Raw genomic sequence first — 19983 nt, 5'->3', positions numbered from 1 at the left:
GTCCGATCCAACAGACGAGCTACTGTAGCTCAAACTGATAGAAAGGTGTCAGAATACACAGTGCATCACAGTTGCAGGGCTGTTTTGTCAGCAAAAGGGGGACCAACACAATATTAGAATATTAGGTCATAATGTTATGCCTCATTGGTGTATTTTTATATATACATATATATATATATACACACACACACACACACACACACATATACATATACAGTGTATCACAAAAGTGAGTACACCCCTCACATTTCTGCAGATATTTAAGTATATCTTTTCATGGGACAACACTGACAAAATGACACTTTGACACAATGAAAAGTAGTCTGTGTGCAGCTTATATAACAGTGTAAATTTATTCTTCCCTCAAAATAACTCAATATACAGCCATTAATGTCTAAACCACCGCCAACAAAAGTGAGTACACCCCTAAGAGACTACACCCCTAAATGTCCAAATTGAGCACTGCTTGTCATTTTCCCTCCAAAATGTCATGTGACTCGTTAGTGTTACTAGGTCTCAGGTGTGCATAGGGAGCAGGTGTGTTCAATTTAGTAGTACAGCTCTCACACTCTCTCATACTGGTCACTGAAAGTTCCAACATGGCACCTCATGGCAAAGAACTCTCTGAGGATCTTGCGCTACATGAAGATGGCCAAGGCTACAAGAAGATTGCCAACACCCTGAAACTGAGCTGCAGCACAGCGGCCAAGATCATCCAGCGTTTTAAAAGAGCAGGGTCCACTCAGAACAGACCTCGCGTTGGTCGTCCAAAGAAGCTGAGTGCACGTGCTCAGCGTCACATCCAACTGCTGTCTTTGAAAGATAGGCGCAGGAGTGCTGTCAGCATTGCTGCAGAGATTGAAAAGGTGGGGGGTCAGCCTGTCAGTGCTCAGACCATACGCCGCACACTACATCAAATTGGTCTGCATGGCTGTCACCCCAGAAGGAAGCCTCTTCTGAGGTCTCTACACAAGAAAGCCCGCAAACAGTTTGCTGAAGACATGTCAACAAAGGACATGGATTACTGGAACCATGTCCTATGGTCTGATGAGACCAAGATTAATTTGTTTGGTTCAGATGGTCTCAAGCATGTGTGGCGGCAATCAGGTGAGGAGTACAAAGATAAGTGTGTCATGCCTACAGTCAAGCATGGTGGTGGGAATGCCATGGTCTGGGGCTGCATGAGTGCAGCAGGTGTTGGGGAGTTACATTTCATTGAGGGACACATGAACTCCAATATGTACTGTGAAATACTGAAGCAGAGCATGATCCCCTCCCTCCGGAAACTGGGTCGCAGGGCAGTGTTCCAGCATGATAATTACCCCAAACACACCTCTAAGACGACCACTGCTTTATTGAAGAGGCTGAGGGTAAAGGTGATGGACTGGCCAAGCATGTCTCCAGACCTAAACCCAACAGAACATCTTTGGGGCATCCTGAAGCGGAAGGTGGAGGAGCGCAAAGTCTCGAATATCCGCCAGCTCCGTGATGTCGTCATGGAGGAGTGGAAAAGCATTCCAGTGGCAACCTGTGAAGCTCTGGTAAACTCCATGCCCAGGAGAGTTAAGGCAGTTCTGGGAAATAATGGTGGCCACACAAAATATTGACACTTCAGGAACTTTCACTAAGGGGTGTACTCACTTTTGTTGCCGGTGGTTTAGACATTAATGGCTGTATATTGAGTTATTTTGAGGGAAGAATACATTTACACTGTTATATAAGCTGCACACAGACTACTTTTCATTGTGTCAAAGTGTCATTTTGTCAGTGTTGTCCCATGAAAAGATATACTTAAATATCTGCAGAAATGTGAGGGGTGTACTCACTTTTGTGATACACTGTATATATATATATATATACAGTGGGGAAAATAAGTATTTGATCCCCTGCTGATTTTGTAAGTTTACCCCCTTACAAAGACTTGAACAGTCTATAATTTTTATGGAATGTTTATTTTAACAGAGAGAGAGACAGAATATCAACAAAAAATCCAGAAAAAAACATTAAATAAAAGTTATAAATTAATTTGTATTTAATTAAGGGAAATAAGTATTTGATCCCCTACCAACCAGCAAGAATTCTGACCCCCACAGACCGGTTATGTGCCCATGAGGCACACAAATTAGTCCCGTCCCTGTATAAAAGACACCTGTAACAGAATCAGTTTCTTCCATTCAAATCTCTCGATCACCATGTGCAAGACCAAAGAGCTATCAAAGGACATCAGGGACAAGATTGTAGACAAGGCTGGAATGGGCTACAAGACCATCAGCAAGAAGCTTGGTGAGAAAGAGACCACTGTTGGTGCGATAATTCGAAAATGGAAGAAATATAAGATCACAATCACCCTCACTCTGGAGCTCCATGCAAGATCTCACCTGGTGGGGTAAGAATGATTCTGAGAAAGGTGAGGTAAGCCCAGAATTACACGGGAGGAGCTTGTCAATGATCTCAAGGGAGCTGGGAGCACAGTCACCAAGAAAACCATTAGTAACACACTTCGCCGTAATGGACTGAGATCCTGCAGTGCCCGCAAAGTCCCTTTGCTCAAGAAGGCTCATGTACAGGCCCGCCTGAAGTTTGCCAAGGAACACCTGAATGATTCAGAGAAAGCTTGGGAGAATGTGATATGGTTAGATGAGACCAAAATTTAGTTCTTTGGCATCAACTCCACTCGCCGTGTTTGGAGGCAAAGAAATGCCCTGTGGGGGTGGTGTTCTTGGGGTCATATCCAGCATTTCTCTGCTCCCAGCTCCCTTGAGATCATTGACAAGCTCCTCCCGTGTAATTCTGGACTGACCTCACCTTTCTCAGAATCATTCTTACCCCACCAGGTGAGATCTTGCATGGAGCTCCAGAGTGAGGGTGATTGACTGTGATCTTGTATTTCTTCCATTTTCGAATTATCGCGCCAACAGTGGTCTCTTTCTCACCAAGCTTCTTGCTGATGGTCTTGTAGCCCATTCCAGCCTTGTGCAGGTCTACAATCTTGTCCCTGACGTCCTTTGATAGCTCTTTGGTCTTGCCCATGGTGGTCGAGAGATTTCAACGGAAGAAACTGATTCTGTTACAGGTGTCTTTTATACAGGGACAGGACTAATTTGTGTGCCTCATGGGCACATAACCGGCATGTGGGGGTCAGAATTCTTGCTGGTTGGTAGGGGATCAAATACTTATTTCTCTTAATTAAATACAAATTAATTTATAACCTTTATTTAATGTTTTTTTTCTGGATTTTTTGTTGATATTCTGTCTCTCTCTGTTAAAATAAACCTTCCATAAAAATTATAGATTGTTCAAGTCTTTGTAAGGGGGTAAACTTACAAAATCAGCAGGGGATCAAATACTTATTTTCCCCACTGTATATATTATATTTATATTTTGTAGGATGTCCCCATACATCAGATCTAGACAGGCAAGCACACACGCTGTATGCCTACGAAGCCACACAGTTGTAACTCATGCCGTATAAGTCCTGGCTTTGTCCTGCTGAAATAGACATGGAGTATCTGGAAAACTCCATCATCTTTACGATGGCATAAGTCTCTCCAGAATACCAATATAAGCCTATGCATCACTGTTACCTTTACTTATATGCAGATCATGCTTTGGGCACTGATGCACCCCTGTGCCATCACAGATTGTGGACTATGTTAAGTGACCATGATTTTCTTAACTTCTTCAAAGCCCATGTGGGTATTTTGATCATGGTAGCTTTATTTTCTGCCCTTGGCCTTTAAACAAACAAGATTTCTCTTGACTCACTGAATCTTTTCATGATATTATAAACTGTAGATGGTAAAATACTTAAATAATTTGCAATCTTGTGCTAAGAAACTTTGTCTTTGAAGCGACTAACAATTCTCTCAAGATGTTTGGCACAAAGCGGTGAACCACGACCCATTCTTGCCTGCAAAGAATAACCTTTGGTGGATCTTTTATATCTTTTAATAACCTCACCTGTTACCAGTTAAACTGCTAATTGTGGAAGCTTCCAGAACAATGTTATTTGTATAAGCTTGGTCTTATATTGCCCCTGTCCCAACATTTTGAGTGTGTTGCAGATGTCACATTCTATTGTTTTCTATATTTACAAAATACAATTAGGTTTGTCAGGAATGTTGTCTTTGTACCTTTGTCAGTTAAAGTTCAAGCAACTTAACAAATGACAGAAAGTGTTCTAACTATTCTGGAAATGTGTGTATTGTATGTGTGTTGCAGCATACTCTATTCAAGGTCAGAATGTGCAGATCATCAGTCCAACCAGCGAATCTCATCAGCAGGTTGTGGCAGTAGGACAGCCTCTCAGTGCCCAACCACAGGGCCCTGTAGTGGTAAGACAGAGGCACCTACACCACACTAATACTGAGTAGGACATTTACATTTTCTGGATTTAGCAGACGCTTTTTTTCAAAGCGACTTACAGTACTGTGACAGTATAATGTCTAAGCAATTAAGGGTTAAGGGCCTTGCTTAAGGCCCCTGTAGTGGCAACCTGGCAGTGGTTGGGCTTGAACCAGCGACCTTACGAGTGAGGTACCTTAACCACTAGGCTACAACTGCCCCTACACTTGACTTTGACAATGTTTTGTTTGTTGAAAGGCTTACTTTGAGATTATGGATTATGTTGATATAATTGCATCAGTCTGCAGCCGTTGCAGTTTGAGATGGGGAATTATCATGTTGAAGGCAGCCAATTTTCGCCACAAATTGTAAATAGTGGCCGCAAAAAAATAAACACATTCAGCAACAATACTTAAATAAACTTTGGTTTTTAAACAATGCTTGACTGGTATTTCACATCCATCAAGTTTATGTAATGTAGGTTTGTACTGTATATGTCTACACCTTTAAACTAGGGATGTAACGATGCACCACAAGACAGTTAAAAATCGGCGCACATGTGCCACGATTCGAATCGGTTATTCATTTAAGATGAATCGATATTTACTTTAAACAGCAGAGGGCACTGGCGCTATTCACCTCACCTTGTTTACGGCACTTCACAAAGTTGCCAGGTAGGGGATTTTCCAGCCAGATTTATTGATGTGGGGATACTTTCTTTATTTGTATTAATAATTTATTTATATAATGTTGGATTTGTTTTAAAATTTAATTAAAGTTTCTTTACACAATAAGCATTATTTGGCATAGTTTGTACCTACCTCAGAAATAAAAGGGCTTTGTGAATCGTATCGCATCGTGGGTAGAGTGTGTCATTACATCCCTACTTTAAACGTGTCCATGCCTCATTTCTGTTTCAGCTCACAGCCAAAAACATCCAGTGTATGCGGACTCTATTGAACCTAGCTCACTGTCACGGGGCTGTATTGGGAACCTCCTGGCAGCTAGTGCTCGCTACTCTGCAGGTACAAAACATTGTTTCACATGATATTCATTTTGCATGTTCTTCGTTTGGATTTGTTTGCATACAGATAATATCAAGCTCAAAAGCAAACTACACATCCTCATACACTATGCAATATATCCTGTTCATTCATAGTTCAAATATTATTACAGTCTTGAATAATAAAAATAAATGTACCCTTTCTAATTGTCTTAATTATTGTGTAATTTTCACGCTGAATTATTGTTGAAACTATTTGTAAAAGATAATTTTGGATAATTTAAAGACTAAAGTAATCCAGCACACATATCACACTTGTGACGAATTAATTGCCCTCTTGATTAATTAATAAGCCAGTTTACTCATTTAATTGGTAGTTGAGCTAACTGAACACAGCCAAGCTTGATTTAAATGTAAATGTAAACCAGCCGTAAGCGGTACAAATATCACCTATCTTAATCTTAACATGGCATTCACCTGAAAGTTTACAGAAAAAGTCTTGTCCAGAATGACATTCAGCACTTACTGAGTAAACATGTCCTTACTCTAGTACAATTAGACAACAGTTAAAGAACACATCTGCTGGAACCTTGTACAAGCAAAAGATTAGTACATGCATGTTAGTTTTAATACTCAGACTCAGGCCTTGATGCCTGTCTTTCTCGAGTTCTGAGTGGTGGATCAAGACACGCTAGAATTGTGGCTAGAAGCTAGAAGAGTTTTCTACGGTAGATTGGAGCTGGTCCATTTTGTCTTTGAAGGCAAGCATGATTGTTTAGAACTACACCGACTAGGCATAACATTATGAGCACTGACAGGTGAAGTGAATAACACTGATTATCTTTTCATCACGGCACCTGTTAGTGGGTGGGATATATTAGGCAGCAAGTGAACATTTTATCCTCAAAGTTGATGTGTTAGAAGCAGGAAAAATGGGCAAGCGTAAGGACTTGAGCGAGTTTGACAAGGGCCAAATTGTGATGGCTAGACGACTGGGTCAAAGCATCTCCAAAACTGCAGCTCTTGTGGGATGTTCCCAGTCTGCAGTGGTCAATATCTATTAAAAGTGGTCCAAGGAAGGAACAGTGGTGAACTGGCGACAGGGACGTGGGCGGCCAAGGTTCATTGATGCACGTGGGGAGTGAAGTCTGGCCCGTGTGGTCTGATACAACAGACGAGCTACTGTAGCTCAAATTGCTGAAGAAGTTAATGCTGGTTCTGATAGAAAGGTGTCAAAATCCCAGTGCATCACAGTTGCAGGGCTATTTTGGCAGCAAAAGGGGGACCAACACAATATTAGGAAGGTGGTCATAAAGTAATGCCTGATCGGTGTAGATGCAGGCAGCTGCAGGGAGCCAGTGGAGAGTTTTATTCTGTATTTAATGGTCACCTTAGTGGATCTTCCGCAGACGTCAGCATAGCTTTTAGGCCGAATGTCTTCCCTGACGCGACCCTTCTTTTTGTCCGAGCTTGGGACCCACACCAGGAGCACACAGACCAGTGGTTTGGCACCAACCCAAGCAACTAAAATTGGGGGGAAAAATTTATTATGATGTGAATTAGTAATTAAAAAGGTGCCAATTACTTTAAACACCCCTGTACATTTGCTTTGTGCATGTTTAATACAAAGTGAAGGTTAGTGGTCACTCTCGTTGACTTCAACATAGGTTTTAAAAAATATCCATAATGTATGCAAAAATGTGCAGCATTGGTACAGAGATTTATTGCCCCAGTGTTGTGACATGCTGTGATAAACAAGCTTGTGTGGTGGTTTATACAAATACTTTTTCCTATTTTTTCCACACTCCATCTCCTTCAGCATCTGGTATGGATTCTTGGCCTAAAGCCTGGACTCAGAGGAGCGCTGAAACCTGGAAGAGCTGTGGAGGGCCTTAGCACTGTATGTTAAATCACTATAGCCAAATCTATCTTTTTACATAATAATAATAATAGACCTTCGACACTACTTTCTGTTTTTTACAGGTTCTGACAACAGCTGTAATGACAGACCTTCCAGTTATTTCCAACATCCTCTCCAGACTGTTTGAAAGCTCTCAGTAAGTTCTGTGTCTACATCCCTCGTGGTGCAGAACATCTGCTGTTAGATCATTGCTGGATTAAATGATGCTTTGTGTTTTAGGTATCTGGATGATGTCTCCCTTCATCATCTGATCAATGCTTTGTGTTCATTGTCCATGGAAGCAATGGAGATGGCTTACGGCAACAACAAGGTGTGTGTATAACATAGTGTTACTCATTAAATGACAACAGCATTGTGATATAATCATATGCATTCAAATACCGGTTCATTAAGCTTCCCAAATGTACGGTGGATTAAGTATATTCAAATGAGACTTGCCTCAAAGCCACTTCAGTGTTGTCTTGGTAATATGATACTGTATGCTATTACAGATTACAGTGTAATGTACAGTTGTGGTTGCTTATAGATCCAGGTGTGTGTCTTTCCAAACTACGTTCAAACTATATCAATTAAAATTTTAACAGGTGGACTCCACTTGAGTTCTAGACATATCACAAGGATAATTTAAACAAACAGGATGCACCAGACCACAGTTTAATTGTAAAGGTTTTTCTCTTTAATTATTCATTAATTAATTTATTTATTTTAAAATGGCAAATCCACAACACCAAGTGTGAAAAGGAACCAGACATCTTGACTGTTTGACTGGCATCATGGATTCCCTGAAATGCCAATGCATTTTAGGAAGAATGCTTTATGCTTTCTGTGGTAAAATTGAACATTGGTGATAAATGGGCTTTCATAAAAAACATTGATTCCAAGCAAAGCACTCTTCCAAGTTAAGCAAAACTTGGTTAAGGAATCAGTCCTGAAATATCCTGGAGTGGCCTTCTCAGTGTCCAGATTTGAATTCCATTAAAAAAAATCTTGGGTATGTTCTGAAGAAAGCAGTTGCAGCATCAAAGCCTTTAAAACTCAATGAGCTGGAAGCTTTTGTTTAAGAAGAATCTGTAAAGATTCCTCAAGAGAGCGACCAGAAGCTGGTTAGCTCTTACCAAAATCACTTAATAAAGGTTATTACAGCAAAAGGATGTTCCACCACGTCTTGAGGCTTGAATGTTTGTGCACATGAACTACATGTTTTTTATTTCAACTCAAATTGATGTGAACTTATCAAAATTGCATATATATATATTGGTAAATTTTATACACATTATTATTTAAAGTTAAGGCCTTGATCGTGTCACTGCGTCATGTCAAGGGCTGTGAAATGTGCTGACAGTGTTTCATGTATTGAGTGCATTTTGTCACTTTTGGGGATTACATAATCGAAAGAAAAGTGTTCTTTTCTACACACGTGATCATCTCTCTGTAGTCTGTGCTGCGTCTCAAAAGAACAAGCCAGTAAAGTATTATGCTCCCCATAGTTTGTCTATATACAGTTTATTTCTTTCTTTATAAGCTCAGCAAACTCTAAAGATGCTTGGTTACACTAGCAATCGGTTAGACAAAATGTCCAAGATGTCAAAGTCTAAAGCAGCTAAAACCAATACTTAGGTAACTGAGTTACTGAAAACTACCAACCAATTCTGTGGACGCAGAGGGGGGTGTGTCAAAACATGGATGATAATTTTTGATGAATGTTCTAGATTTACACTTAACTATTAGGTAGGCTTTGCTTTGTATTGCAGTTTCTATTTGATCTATCATTCAGCTGAATGACTGCTGTGAAATGTGGCACTTTTCTTAAAAAATCCATGAAATCTGTGATTCTTAAAAAATGAGGTCTGGGAAATTAAGCCCATTTTCACGTGAATTTACCTGATTACAAGGTTGTAAGTTTCTCGTTTCTGTCTGTCACACAGGAACCATCTCTGTTTGCCGTGGCTAAGCTGTTGGAGACAGGCCTGGTGAATATGGACCGCATTGAGGTCCTGTGGAGACCTCTCACTGCACACCTACTGGAGGTAAATGGAAAAAGAAAATGATTCAGTCGTACACAGAATGGATCAGTGATCAGCGTTTATTAAAGAATGCTTTGAGAATGTTGCGTGTGTTAGACCACAGAGCTTCTCATTGTTCTAACCTGCTGTTTTGGCATGAATTTATGTGGATTTCTCTAACCCAGATGTCCCTCTGTAGTCTGTGTTTACTCCAAGACTGTATACCTCATGTTGTCTCTTTCATATTTTTCTGTTTCTCTACCTGTTTCTTACAAATCTGTCTGTCTCGTCTCTCTACTTGCACCATGTCTGTCTTGCAGAAGGTAAGTTCTTTAATCCCTTTCTTACTCACATTTCTGGCTTTTATTTTAAAGGAAACACTTTCTCTAAATTGTATTCAGCTAGATTAATTCCCACATGGTGTTCTGTAATGAATAAGACAATCCAACATAATCACACAGTAAATCAGCCAAGGCTAATAGCCACACGCTTACAAATACATTCTCAATACCTGTCAGACATAAAATCTGCAAGTTCATTCAAACAGCCACACTATTGAAAATGCATGTTTTTTTAAATCTCTTGTCTTTCTGCTTATTGTTTTCACCCAGAAAGTCAGTACTTGTTGATTTTGGGACACTAGATCATCTCTTAAAACCAAATTTATTTAATTTATTTATTTTTGTGTTATTTCACTTAAATACACTCTGCACATTTATACACTGTATGGTCAAAAGTTTGTGTACACACTTCTCCTAATTATCAAGTGTTTCAGCCACACTTATTGCTAACAATTAAAATTAATTATTTTTGAAATAAAGTATATGTCTAGTAAAACATGATTTAACATAGTTGTTGAGGAGGAATTCCTGTTGCTTCCACAAAGCCCTGACTCCAACCCCACTGAACAGCTTTTGGATGAATGTCCCGATTTTTCTGAAAATGGCTTTGTAGTATTTTCCTCAACTTGAACTAACCATTCCAGCCCATCATTCAATAATCTATATTCTTAGCCTTATTCTTAGACATACACTGCAACCAGATTCATCTATTGAATACAATTCAACTCTGAGATCTTACATCACAACATTCATGTGCTATTTAAATAAGCAGCTTTTTCTGTCATTTTCTGCTGTCAGTTTGTCAGTGGTAATCATATGGTTATATTCCAGATTTTATGTAACTGTTAGCAGTGAGTCATGGCTGAAATAAAGTATCAACATACTCCTGAACATGTGTCTGGATTGTACTGATTATGCCCCTCTCCTATTTTGCTCTGTTGTATTTCTGACAGGTGTGTCAGCATCCTAACACACGAATGAGGGAGTGGGGAGCTGAAGCCATCACATCTCTAATAAAAGCTGGGCTCACCTACAAGCATGAGCCTTCACTTTCCCACAACCAGGTATGTTTACTAATAGTCACAATATTTGGTAGGGATTGTACTGTTTATACTCTAAACTTGTGGGCCAGAAATGCATTTATAGTTAATGTCAGCCAGCAGCTACACCATGCATAACACAGTAACAATCATAGTTGATAATACATGTTTCATATTAAGACAGGACAAAGATGTTTGTAAATGTATAAAATCAAGATTTTTTTGTATGCTGTTTTGAACTGCATGAAGCTCTGTTGGAACCTTAAAAGAAAGCTGGTGGTTGACTCCAACTTATAGATCAGTTTGCAGCATATATGTGAATTAGAAACTTTTAAGAAGCCATATTCTTACAGTCAAACTGATATATAAACACATTATAGCTACTTTTTATACTGCTACAGTTTAACAACCATGCACAATTATATTCATTTCAGCTGCATTATAGTGTCTTTAGCATTTTAAGCACATTTTTTTGCATTTTTAAGCACATTAAGTTTTAAGCACATTTTTGTGAAAAGCTAAAAACACAACTAAATAAAAAAAAAAGTAAAATATGGGTTTTTCAGAGGTCTTAAATTGGGTAAAACTGCTTTTTCTTAATTAGTATTGCATGGCACCACATGGTGGGCAAGATGGTAGTGTGAATGCAACACATCATAATAGGTCTTGGGGACGAGTGAGTTCAGTCCTCACTTTTGGTCACTGTCAGTGACGAGTTTGAAATGTCCATGTCCTGAGTATTTTTTGTTTATTTTTGCTGTACCATTGGCTTTAAACACATTTAAAATAACATTAGTAACTTGATACATGCAGGTGTTCAAAATTCAGACTAACAGATATCCTTCTAACAGATATTCAGTATTTCTTCTTCTCACTGCAATAGTGTCACCACTTTAGGCTTGGGTTAGTAGGCATATTAGCTTTGGTTGAACATTCGATTGGGATTTCTGTGCTACAGTTGCATTTACTCTGGATACTGTAGTAATGTCTTGGTTTTGTGTTTACAGAGACTGCAGCTGCTGTTGTTGAACCCTCTGAAAGAGCTGTCGAACATTGTGCACCCTGATATTAGACAAAAGCAGCTTGAATGTGTGCTCCAGATTCTGCAGAGTCAGGGCGACAGCCTTGGTCCAGGGTGGCCTTTAGTGCTGGGGGTCATTGGTGCTATTCGCAATGACCAGGGGTGAGAATCACAATTATATACTGATCTTTATAAGTCTTAGAAGATGATATTTTCAAAACAAAGGTTAGAAACCAGAAGGCATTACTGTTATTTAAATGTAGTTTTTATTATAAAGAAAATAATAGTTGTTTTTTTATTTGTTGGGCTTAAAATTTGGTTTTAGTGGGTGTCTGCTGGTGTATTTTTGCTACAGTGTTTTAAACTTTAAACTACAAACTGTTTTTTGGTGACATTTGATTCTTATTGATTTGATTCATTTAGGCAGCTTTGTCATGAAGTGTCAAATGTGCTTTTAATTCTTTTTAGTTTTGTGGGTGTATGCCTGGAAGGCCTGGTTGTCCACATACGTTTAGTCTTGTTTGATCAAAAATAGATAGCCAACAGATTTTTTTGTTGGTTTTTGTTTATTTTATAAAGCATGACATAGTCCCATGGTCCTTTTTTTAGGTAAATTCTCACTTAAGTTCACATCTCTGGTATCGGCCAGCCAGGCACCTACACAGACATGATTGGCTATGTCTGAGGGTGGGAGGGCCAGAGGGATTCCTAATTGCTGCTGTAATTGTGGCTTCTGCTGGCTGGTCAAGCACAGAGATGGTAAATAATGGAGATCAGTGCTTGACTCACAAGTGCGATACACAAGTGCGATAGAAAATTGGATCCAAATAATAATTTTTATTTTTGTAACATACTTTAGAAATGCCAGTTTTGCACCATATGGCTTCATGTTTCCAAATATTTAAATTGTCCTTCCACTGGTTTGCAGTGAATCCCTAATCAGAACAGCTTTCCAGTGCCTGCAATTAGTGGTGACAGACTTTCTACCCACCATGCCATGCTCGTGCCTCCAGATTGTCGTGGAAGTAGCTGGCAGCTTCGGCCTTCAAAACCAGGAACTGAATATCAGCCTGACCTCCATAGGGCTTTTGGTAAGAGCATATTTTACTTTAATGTTTTTGGAATGAAAAGGTATCACATTTATAATCAGATTTATGGCTCAAACTTCCATCCCCAGCCTGATATTCTTTTCCACCTGTTATTTTTTCCAGTGGAACATCTCAGATTATTTCTTCCAACGTGGAGAGATCATTACAGAGGAGCTGGAGAAGGAGGAGGCACTTCAGCTAAAACAGGCCTCTGAAAAGGGCGAGCCTCTGAATAGACCCTTTCATCCTGCTCCCCCTTTTGATTGTCTGTGGTTGTGTCTTTATGCCAAGCTGGGTGAACTGTGTGTGGATCCACGACCTGCTGTAAGGAAAAGTGCAGGCCAAACTATGTTCTCAACTATTGCTGCTCACGGAACCCTGTTACAACAACCCACGTGGCACATAGTGGTGTGGAAGGTACGCTGCTAACACATGAATGTTTCAGTTTAAAGATGCAGTGGAAATGTCTATTGTAATTAAAATGTCTATACTGTCATTTACAGCCAGAAATCATTGCACTAACACAAATATTCCATACCTAAACCTTTCCTGCCATACCTGCAGAATACCTGTTTCTATTAAACACACATTAAATACTGACTGAATGTATTAAATACTCACAGGAACGACAATCTCTAGCAATAACAAAGACTATGATAAAATCTCTAACCAAACCAAAATAAGAACAATCCTTAATTTCTTGAAAAAAATTGGTATAAAAGAGCACATTTAAAAAAACAACATAAGCACAGCACTTGACAGAGATGATGGACTGACATAAGTCACATTACATGATCTACTATTCCTGCCATGAATATTTCCATGGTGTAAGCACTGCGTAAAACAACTAAATAAATTAATAAGTAAACCTTTCCTGCCTTGAAAGTAACTCATTTGTGTAAACAAAGCATTTAAAAGTCAAACAAACAATATAATTTAACTGGCATCCTAATTCATTGTTGTTGATATAACCATATAAAAGCTAGTTTGACTTCACCGATTAAAAAGTACATGGAAGACCCCCAGGTGGCGCAGCGGGATATTCCGCTAGCACACCAGCGCGAGATTCTGAACTCCTCGGTTCGAAACTCAGCATTGCCACCAGTCGGCTGGGCGCCATCTAGTGAGCGTAGTTGGCAGTGCCTGCAGCAGACACGTTTCTGCTAGGGCGGGATGACCGGCTTATGTGGTTGGGGTCTTCAAACCCTGTCTAAGGACCCTGATTGGCAGATAGAGAGGCGCCTGTGCAGAGTGCATGGGTGAAAAAGGGTTCCGCTAAGGGCTGCACGGGGGTCGGAGGAGGCGTGAGCAGCAATATACCCACCTCGACTGCAATCAGGGTTCCCCCAGCAGCGGAAGACAAATTGACTACACTAAATTGGGAGAAAATGTGAGAAAATGCTTATATAAAAAATAGAAAAAAAGCACCTGGAACAGTAGTCTCCTGCCATGGTCATTAAGAAAACCAAAATTGTCACTTTATGCTAAAAGAAAATCTCAGTCCAAATTTGTGATGCAGTCCATGAACCATCAAAATACAATAAAAACTGCTTTAAATTAGAAGCTGCTGAAACATGGGTGACACTGTCTACAGTCTAAAGATTTTATATTGTTGAGCTCATATATATACATGTATATATATAGTAGTAGTAATTGGTCTTGTCTGAGAGACTGGAAGAAAGCTTATGGTCCGGATTTAGCACCATCTGATTTACACCATTTTTGGACTGCTCAAAGAAGCTTTAAGGGGAAGAAGATTTTCATGTGATGATGTAAAGCAGGGGTGTCAAACTCATTTTCACGGAGGGCCACATCAGCATTATTGTGGCCCTCAAAGGGCCGATTGTAACGTATTCTGCTGAGATTGCAGTCTGTTGTTTTTCTTGGAGGCTAAATTCTGCATTTATATTGTCCTACTTTACCACAGACACGGCCTCATAACACAAGAGACGCACCGGTTTTTCTTCCTGAAGCACAAACTTGTTTTCATTTTCATTAAATGTCCTCCTTTTGCTTAATTTTCTTATGTTCTTGTACATTTTGGGATTATGTGTAAATATTTCTTAACATCATCTACTGGCGGGATGTGTCACTTTGCAGGTCAAAAAATCAGCATGCATTTTGAGAGATGCAGTTAATGTAGGCTTTTACAGTGTATTTTAAGACAATTGTTCTGCCCTCGCTAATAGTTTATCCCCCTTTCTCAGCTAGACAGACAGACAGACAGACAGACAGACAGACAGACAGACAGACAGACAGCTCTCTTCAGAATACAGTCGGTTTATTTGCTTCCCAGCTGTGTGATACACTGTGTGCACCAGAATGAAGTAAAAATACAAACAATAAAAACAATAAAGAATCTAATACAGTACAAGCACACAGCTGTAGTCAAGTGTTACATCTGGTACAATATGAGATTCAACCAAACGTAAAATAGCGCTTATAAAACGGATAGTTCCGGTCCTAAAATCTGATTGGCTGAGCCGCGTTCGAAGCCGTTGTAAAATCCCCGATAAACTCACACCTATGACCACCTCACATCATTCCATATTAATACGCCACTGAATAGAAAAATTTAATGTTATTTTCGCCCTCATGTTGCCTAGCAACACTGTTAATCGAACTATTTTGCGTCGCGGAAGAATGCTTTATTGTAAGTTTATACACAATAAATACATTTATGAATTAAACATTGTTGTATATATTGTATTTTATGTTACCGCCGTTTTATAAAAGCAATAAGCCACTCGAGACCGTACGTTACTGTTACGATTTTAGCACGGGGAAAGAAGTTTTAGGCACTCAGCTTCGCGTCGTGCCAAAAACGTCATCCCCGTGCTAAAATCACAGTAACGTACGGCCTCTCGTGGCTTATTGCTTTATAACGAGTTAGCATTTTGTGTAAAGATACTAATTGCTATAGTAACGGTAACGATTGTATTTAATTACGGTAAATTTGTAACTAAAACGCTGTGATATACTCACTAAACATTTACAAACAACTGAGAATATAAACGCCACTATTTACAGACAATGCTTCTGTATTATACTGCAAGATAATTATTTATATTTATTATTATTGTTTACATTACTACCCGCGTTCTTTTGCCGTAAAAGTCACATGGCTTCTCAGCGAAGGTCAAAGTTAGTTGCCATGACTACGATGTCAACAGTTGCACTTAAAGGCGCAGGTGTCCCATTAAATTATAATTGCATCTCTGTAACGACTCGAACCATCACAACAATCATACAGTCGTTTAAGCTCTCGCGGGCCACATAAAATGACGTGGCGGGCCGGATGTGGCCCGCGGGCCGTGAGTTTGACACCCCTAAAGGAAGCAGCATGAAAGAAATGTTTTATGGTGGATCTTGGACTACATTGTAAATCTGACTATTCACAGCTGTTTCTTACACCTTCAAACTGGTGCAGGAGCAAACTAGCTCTATTTATGTGGGCACAGAAAAGCTACCAGCTGTAGTCCAAATTTGATAGGCTGTCTCATTTAAATCACATGGTGTGGTTTGACATCACAGTGCAGATGTAAAATGTTTTCACTGTTGTGGTGTTACTTGCAGGTTTTATTTCATTTACTGGACTGTGTAAGGAAGTCGTCCACTACTGCCGATAAGGAGAAGATTGAATCAGGGGGAGGAAACATTCTTATTCACCACTCACGGGACACGGCAGAGAAGCAGTGGGCGGAGACATGGGTCCTGACCCTGAGCGGTGTTGCACGGATCTTCAACACCAGAAAATACCTGCTGCAGCAATTGGGTAATACAGCTGTATATCAGCTGCATGTTAATATTAAGGGCTAGATATATGAAGTGGGTAATAAAGTGTAATAAAGTGGGTTTGTAATGTCTTACTGTAATTTTACTAGACTATTTCTTTTAACATAAACTGTACCTGATGCCACCTTCAGTGCTTTACTTTGCTTGAAGCAGAGTTAAGCTGCTGTAACAATCACAAAAAATGACAACTGAAAAAAAGAAACACTTAGAACTGAAGATAAAATAGACAATCAGAAATAAACACGTCAAGGATCAAATTTGGCCCGTGTTTTTCAAAAACAAAATTATATTTTTAATATTACCTGCAGGTAGCAGTAGGTTTTGTCCTGCACATACATTGTAATATACAATATATGGACAAAAATATTTAGACACCCGATCATGAGCCTGTTATGCATCCCATTTCCAAAACAGAATAGATCAAAGAAAAAGTTTGAAAGCCAGGTTACCTCCAATACCAGCTACTCAAGCCACTGGCAATGGCAACTCAGGCTCTCAAGAAGAGGCAGGGAACTCCATAAAACCGCCTGACGCCACCTGTGTCCAGGATATTATGTGCAGCCCATTGCGGCAACAAAAGATCACCAGTTGATTTCCCTGAAGTAGACTTAAAAAAAAATGACAGCATAATAGTCAGCTGAATTTGGAGCTGAGCATAGATTACCCTAGCCTGCCAGCCTCGCAGATTGTACAGATGACTATTTACACCCAATTTATGAGTCAGTGGCGAGATGTCTCACAAGGCCGGTCTTCATGCCCCCTGCCAGCTCTAATGGCATGGCAGGTGAGCATGATACAGGAATCCATATCCCCTGTCGGTCTATATGGTAGGTGGGCTGTTATGCATAGAAGGACTAGAAGTAGTGGTGACTAATTATTTGGTGCAGTGGATCTGCAACATTCAAAATTCAGCAAAATTTGAGGTCCTGTTTACAAAAAAAATGCCTTATTTATTTAAACATGCATGAAATATGTCATTCTAAGTGTATCTCTGATGTAATCCACATTAACAATGATGCTAACAGTTTAATCTGACATTAATATTATTACCTCTGCCACTATATGTTATAGAATACCAGACAACTTTATTTTCTCTAAAATCACTTTCATGCAGTGTTTGTTAAATGTGTATTATTGTAAATAGCTAACTGGTCGTTCTCAAACCACCCATCCAGGTGATTTCTTTAAAGCATGGGAGGTGCTGTTAGACCACATCCAGTCCGCAGCTCTCAGCAAAAACAATGAAGTCTCTCTGGCTGCTCTCAAGAGTTTCCAAGAGATTCTTCAGCTCGTCACACCCATCAAAGACATGGAAAAACCAGACGCTTTAATGGCTGTGGACATTCCTCCTGTCCCTCTGGTGGACTCCCTTACATCCTCAGGCCCAGGAAGACCCCTTTCCCGCTCGGACTCTGTAGCGGAGCGACTAGCTCAGCGTTACAATGCCCAGCCTCAGCCTCCTCCTCCCGGAGAAGAGCAGGATGACTCTGCACTGTGGTGGTCAGCATGGAATACGTGGTACAGGACAGGCACGGAGTGTACCAGGCCGCCGAGTGGCAGTGCTGATAAACTGGCTTTTGTACCCAGTCAGCCCTTCCTGACAGCTCTTATCCAGATCTTTCCTGCTTTATACCAGCACATAGCAGTGGGCTTTAGCATGGACGACCTGCGTAAGCTGGGTGTTATACTGCACGGGGCTGTGTCAGTACCCATCAGCTCAGACGCCTCTCCGTTCATTCTGCCCTCCTATACGGAAGCTGTGCTCACCAGTCTACAGGAGGCTGTTCTTATAGCGCTGGATGTGCTGCAAAAGGTAAGGTATTCATTCAAGGACGGGTTTTTTTTTTTAATGCATTTTCTCCCTTTTACTCCCGATTTTTAGCGCGTCCAATTTTTTACCCAATCGCGTTATGCTTCCTCTGTACTGGTGCTGACCCCCGCCTCTGATTGAGGAGAGCGAACTGACACACGCCCCCTCCGACACATGAGCGGGAGCCGACTTAATTTTTTCACCTGCACGAGGCGAGTTCACATGTAAATCAGCCCTGTGCACGGAGAGCCACACCCTGATCAGCATTATTCCTTAACTCTGTGCAGACACCATCAGTAAGGCAGCAGAGGTCGTGATGCCATCAGTTATGAGATCCGTATCTGGCTGAGCTGAGATTCGATACGATGTATTTGAAATCCCAGCTCTGGTGTGCTAGCGTATTTTACAGCTGCGCCAGCACTGTCGCCTCACAGCAGGAAGGTCCTGGGTTCAATCCCCAGGTGGAGCAGTTCGGTTCCTTTCTGTGTGGAGTTTGCATGTTCTCCCCGTGTCTGTGTGGGTTTCCTCAAGGGGCATTTAAAGTCCTCCCACAGTCCAAAGGCATGCAAGACAATACAAAATTGTCCATGACTGTGTTTGACATTAAAGACTTAAACTGATAATTCACCAGTAATTACCTGGCCTGTCATGAATGTAACCAAAGTGTGTAAAACATGACATTAAAACCCTAATAAATAAATATGCATATAATCAGTCATTTTGTCCATCACCATGCATACGAATAACTCAAAAGCCTGCTGTTATGTGGATCACCAGAGATTTTTTAATACATTCATTTCTGGACTTTTGTGCTACTCCTAAATCTACCTAATCTAACTTCCTGTTGCATTACATTTAACTTATAGGTACAATTATTTTGTATTTAGATTAAATATACTGTATATTATTTATGGTTACACTTGCAGGAGTTCAGTTGAATAACACAGAGACGGCCTAAATAAAATCATAATTGAACTAAAACCAGTTAGTTTTGCTTTCACTTAATGTATGTACCCAAGGCTTTGTTTACAGAAGAAATGATGGTAATAACCATAATGAGCTCAGCCCACTGTCAGTATTCATTTAAAGAACTAGGCTAATGTGGTTAGTAGAGTTCATTTATGACAACTTATATTTTAAATATCAGGGGAAGCTCTGCTGTTTGAAGTTCCATAATTGAACTAGCCAACCAGCTCATCAGATATTTGCTTTAAATGACATTAGCTACTTTTAATAACCACAGTTATTACATTTCTGTGCTGGGTAAACACTTCTTGCCCAATGGACTGCACGTTGTGATTTGTCCACCCCTGTATCTAATGAAAAAAATGTTCTTTAAAAATCAAATCTTTAATAGTGTCAAAGAAGTCATTACAGTTGATGTGCCCAATATGATATTGCTTCACTAATAATGTGTCCATCCATAGCAAGCTTTCATCAGGTACTAATAATTAAGCAATAGAACACGAGAGGGAGTGTGTTATCGTGAATAACATCACGGCTGTGATTTGGTTGCAGGCACGAACCGAAGGTGAGTGCTGTAGATCATCACAGCCGTGATGTTATTCGCGATAACACACGACCTCGAGTGTTCTATTGCTTTTATACAACAGTTTT

General features: G+C 40.0%; 1 protein-coding gene across 1 annotated transcript in view; it reads left to right on the top strand.

The window, feature by feature from the left end:
• The window catches only part of mon2 (MON2 homolog, regulator of endosome-to-Golgi trafficking), a 77897-nt gene that overhangs the window by 43365 nt on the left and 14549 nt on the right, over nt 1-19983 (top strand). The window contains exons 15-26 of the mRNA XM_062993084.1: nt 4222-4334; nt 5265-5369; nt 7167-7247; nt 7331-7404; nt 7488-7578; nt 9194-9295; nt 10566-10676; nt 11660-11835; nt 12602-12764; nt 12885-13178; nt 16338-16536; nt 17732-18369. Of these exons, the coding sequence (XP_062849154.1) occupies nt 4222-4334; nt 5265-5369; nt 7167-7247; nt 7331-7404; nt 7488-7578; nt 9194-9295; nt 10566-10676; nt 11660-11835; nt 12602-12764; nt 12885-13178; nt 16338-16536; nt 17732-18369 (2147 nt within the window). The remainder of the gene's footprint in view (nt 1-4221; nt 4335-5264; nt 5370-7166; nt 7248-7330; nt 7405-7487; nt 7579-9193; nt 9296-10565; nt 10677-11659; nt 11836-12601; nt 12765-12884; nt 13179-16337; nt 16537-17731; nt 18370-19983) is intronic.

The sequence above is a fragment of the Trichomycterus rosablanca genome, chromosome 1 (assembly GCF_030014385.1).
Source record: "Trichomycterus rosablanca isolate fTriRos1 chromosome 1, fTriRos1.hap1, whole genome shotgun sequence".
NCBI lineage: Eukaryota > Metazoa > Chordata > Actinopteri > Siluriformes > Trichomycteridae > Trichomycterus > Trichomycterus rosablanca.
This window is presented reverse-complemented; position numbering and strand designations above follow the sequence as displayed.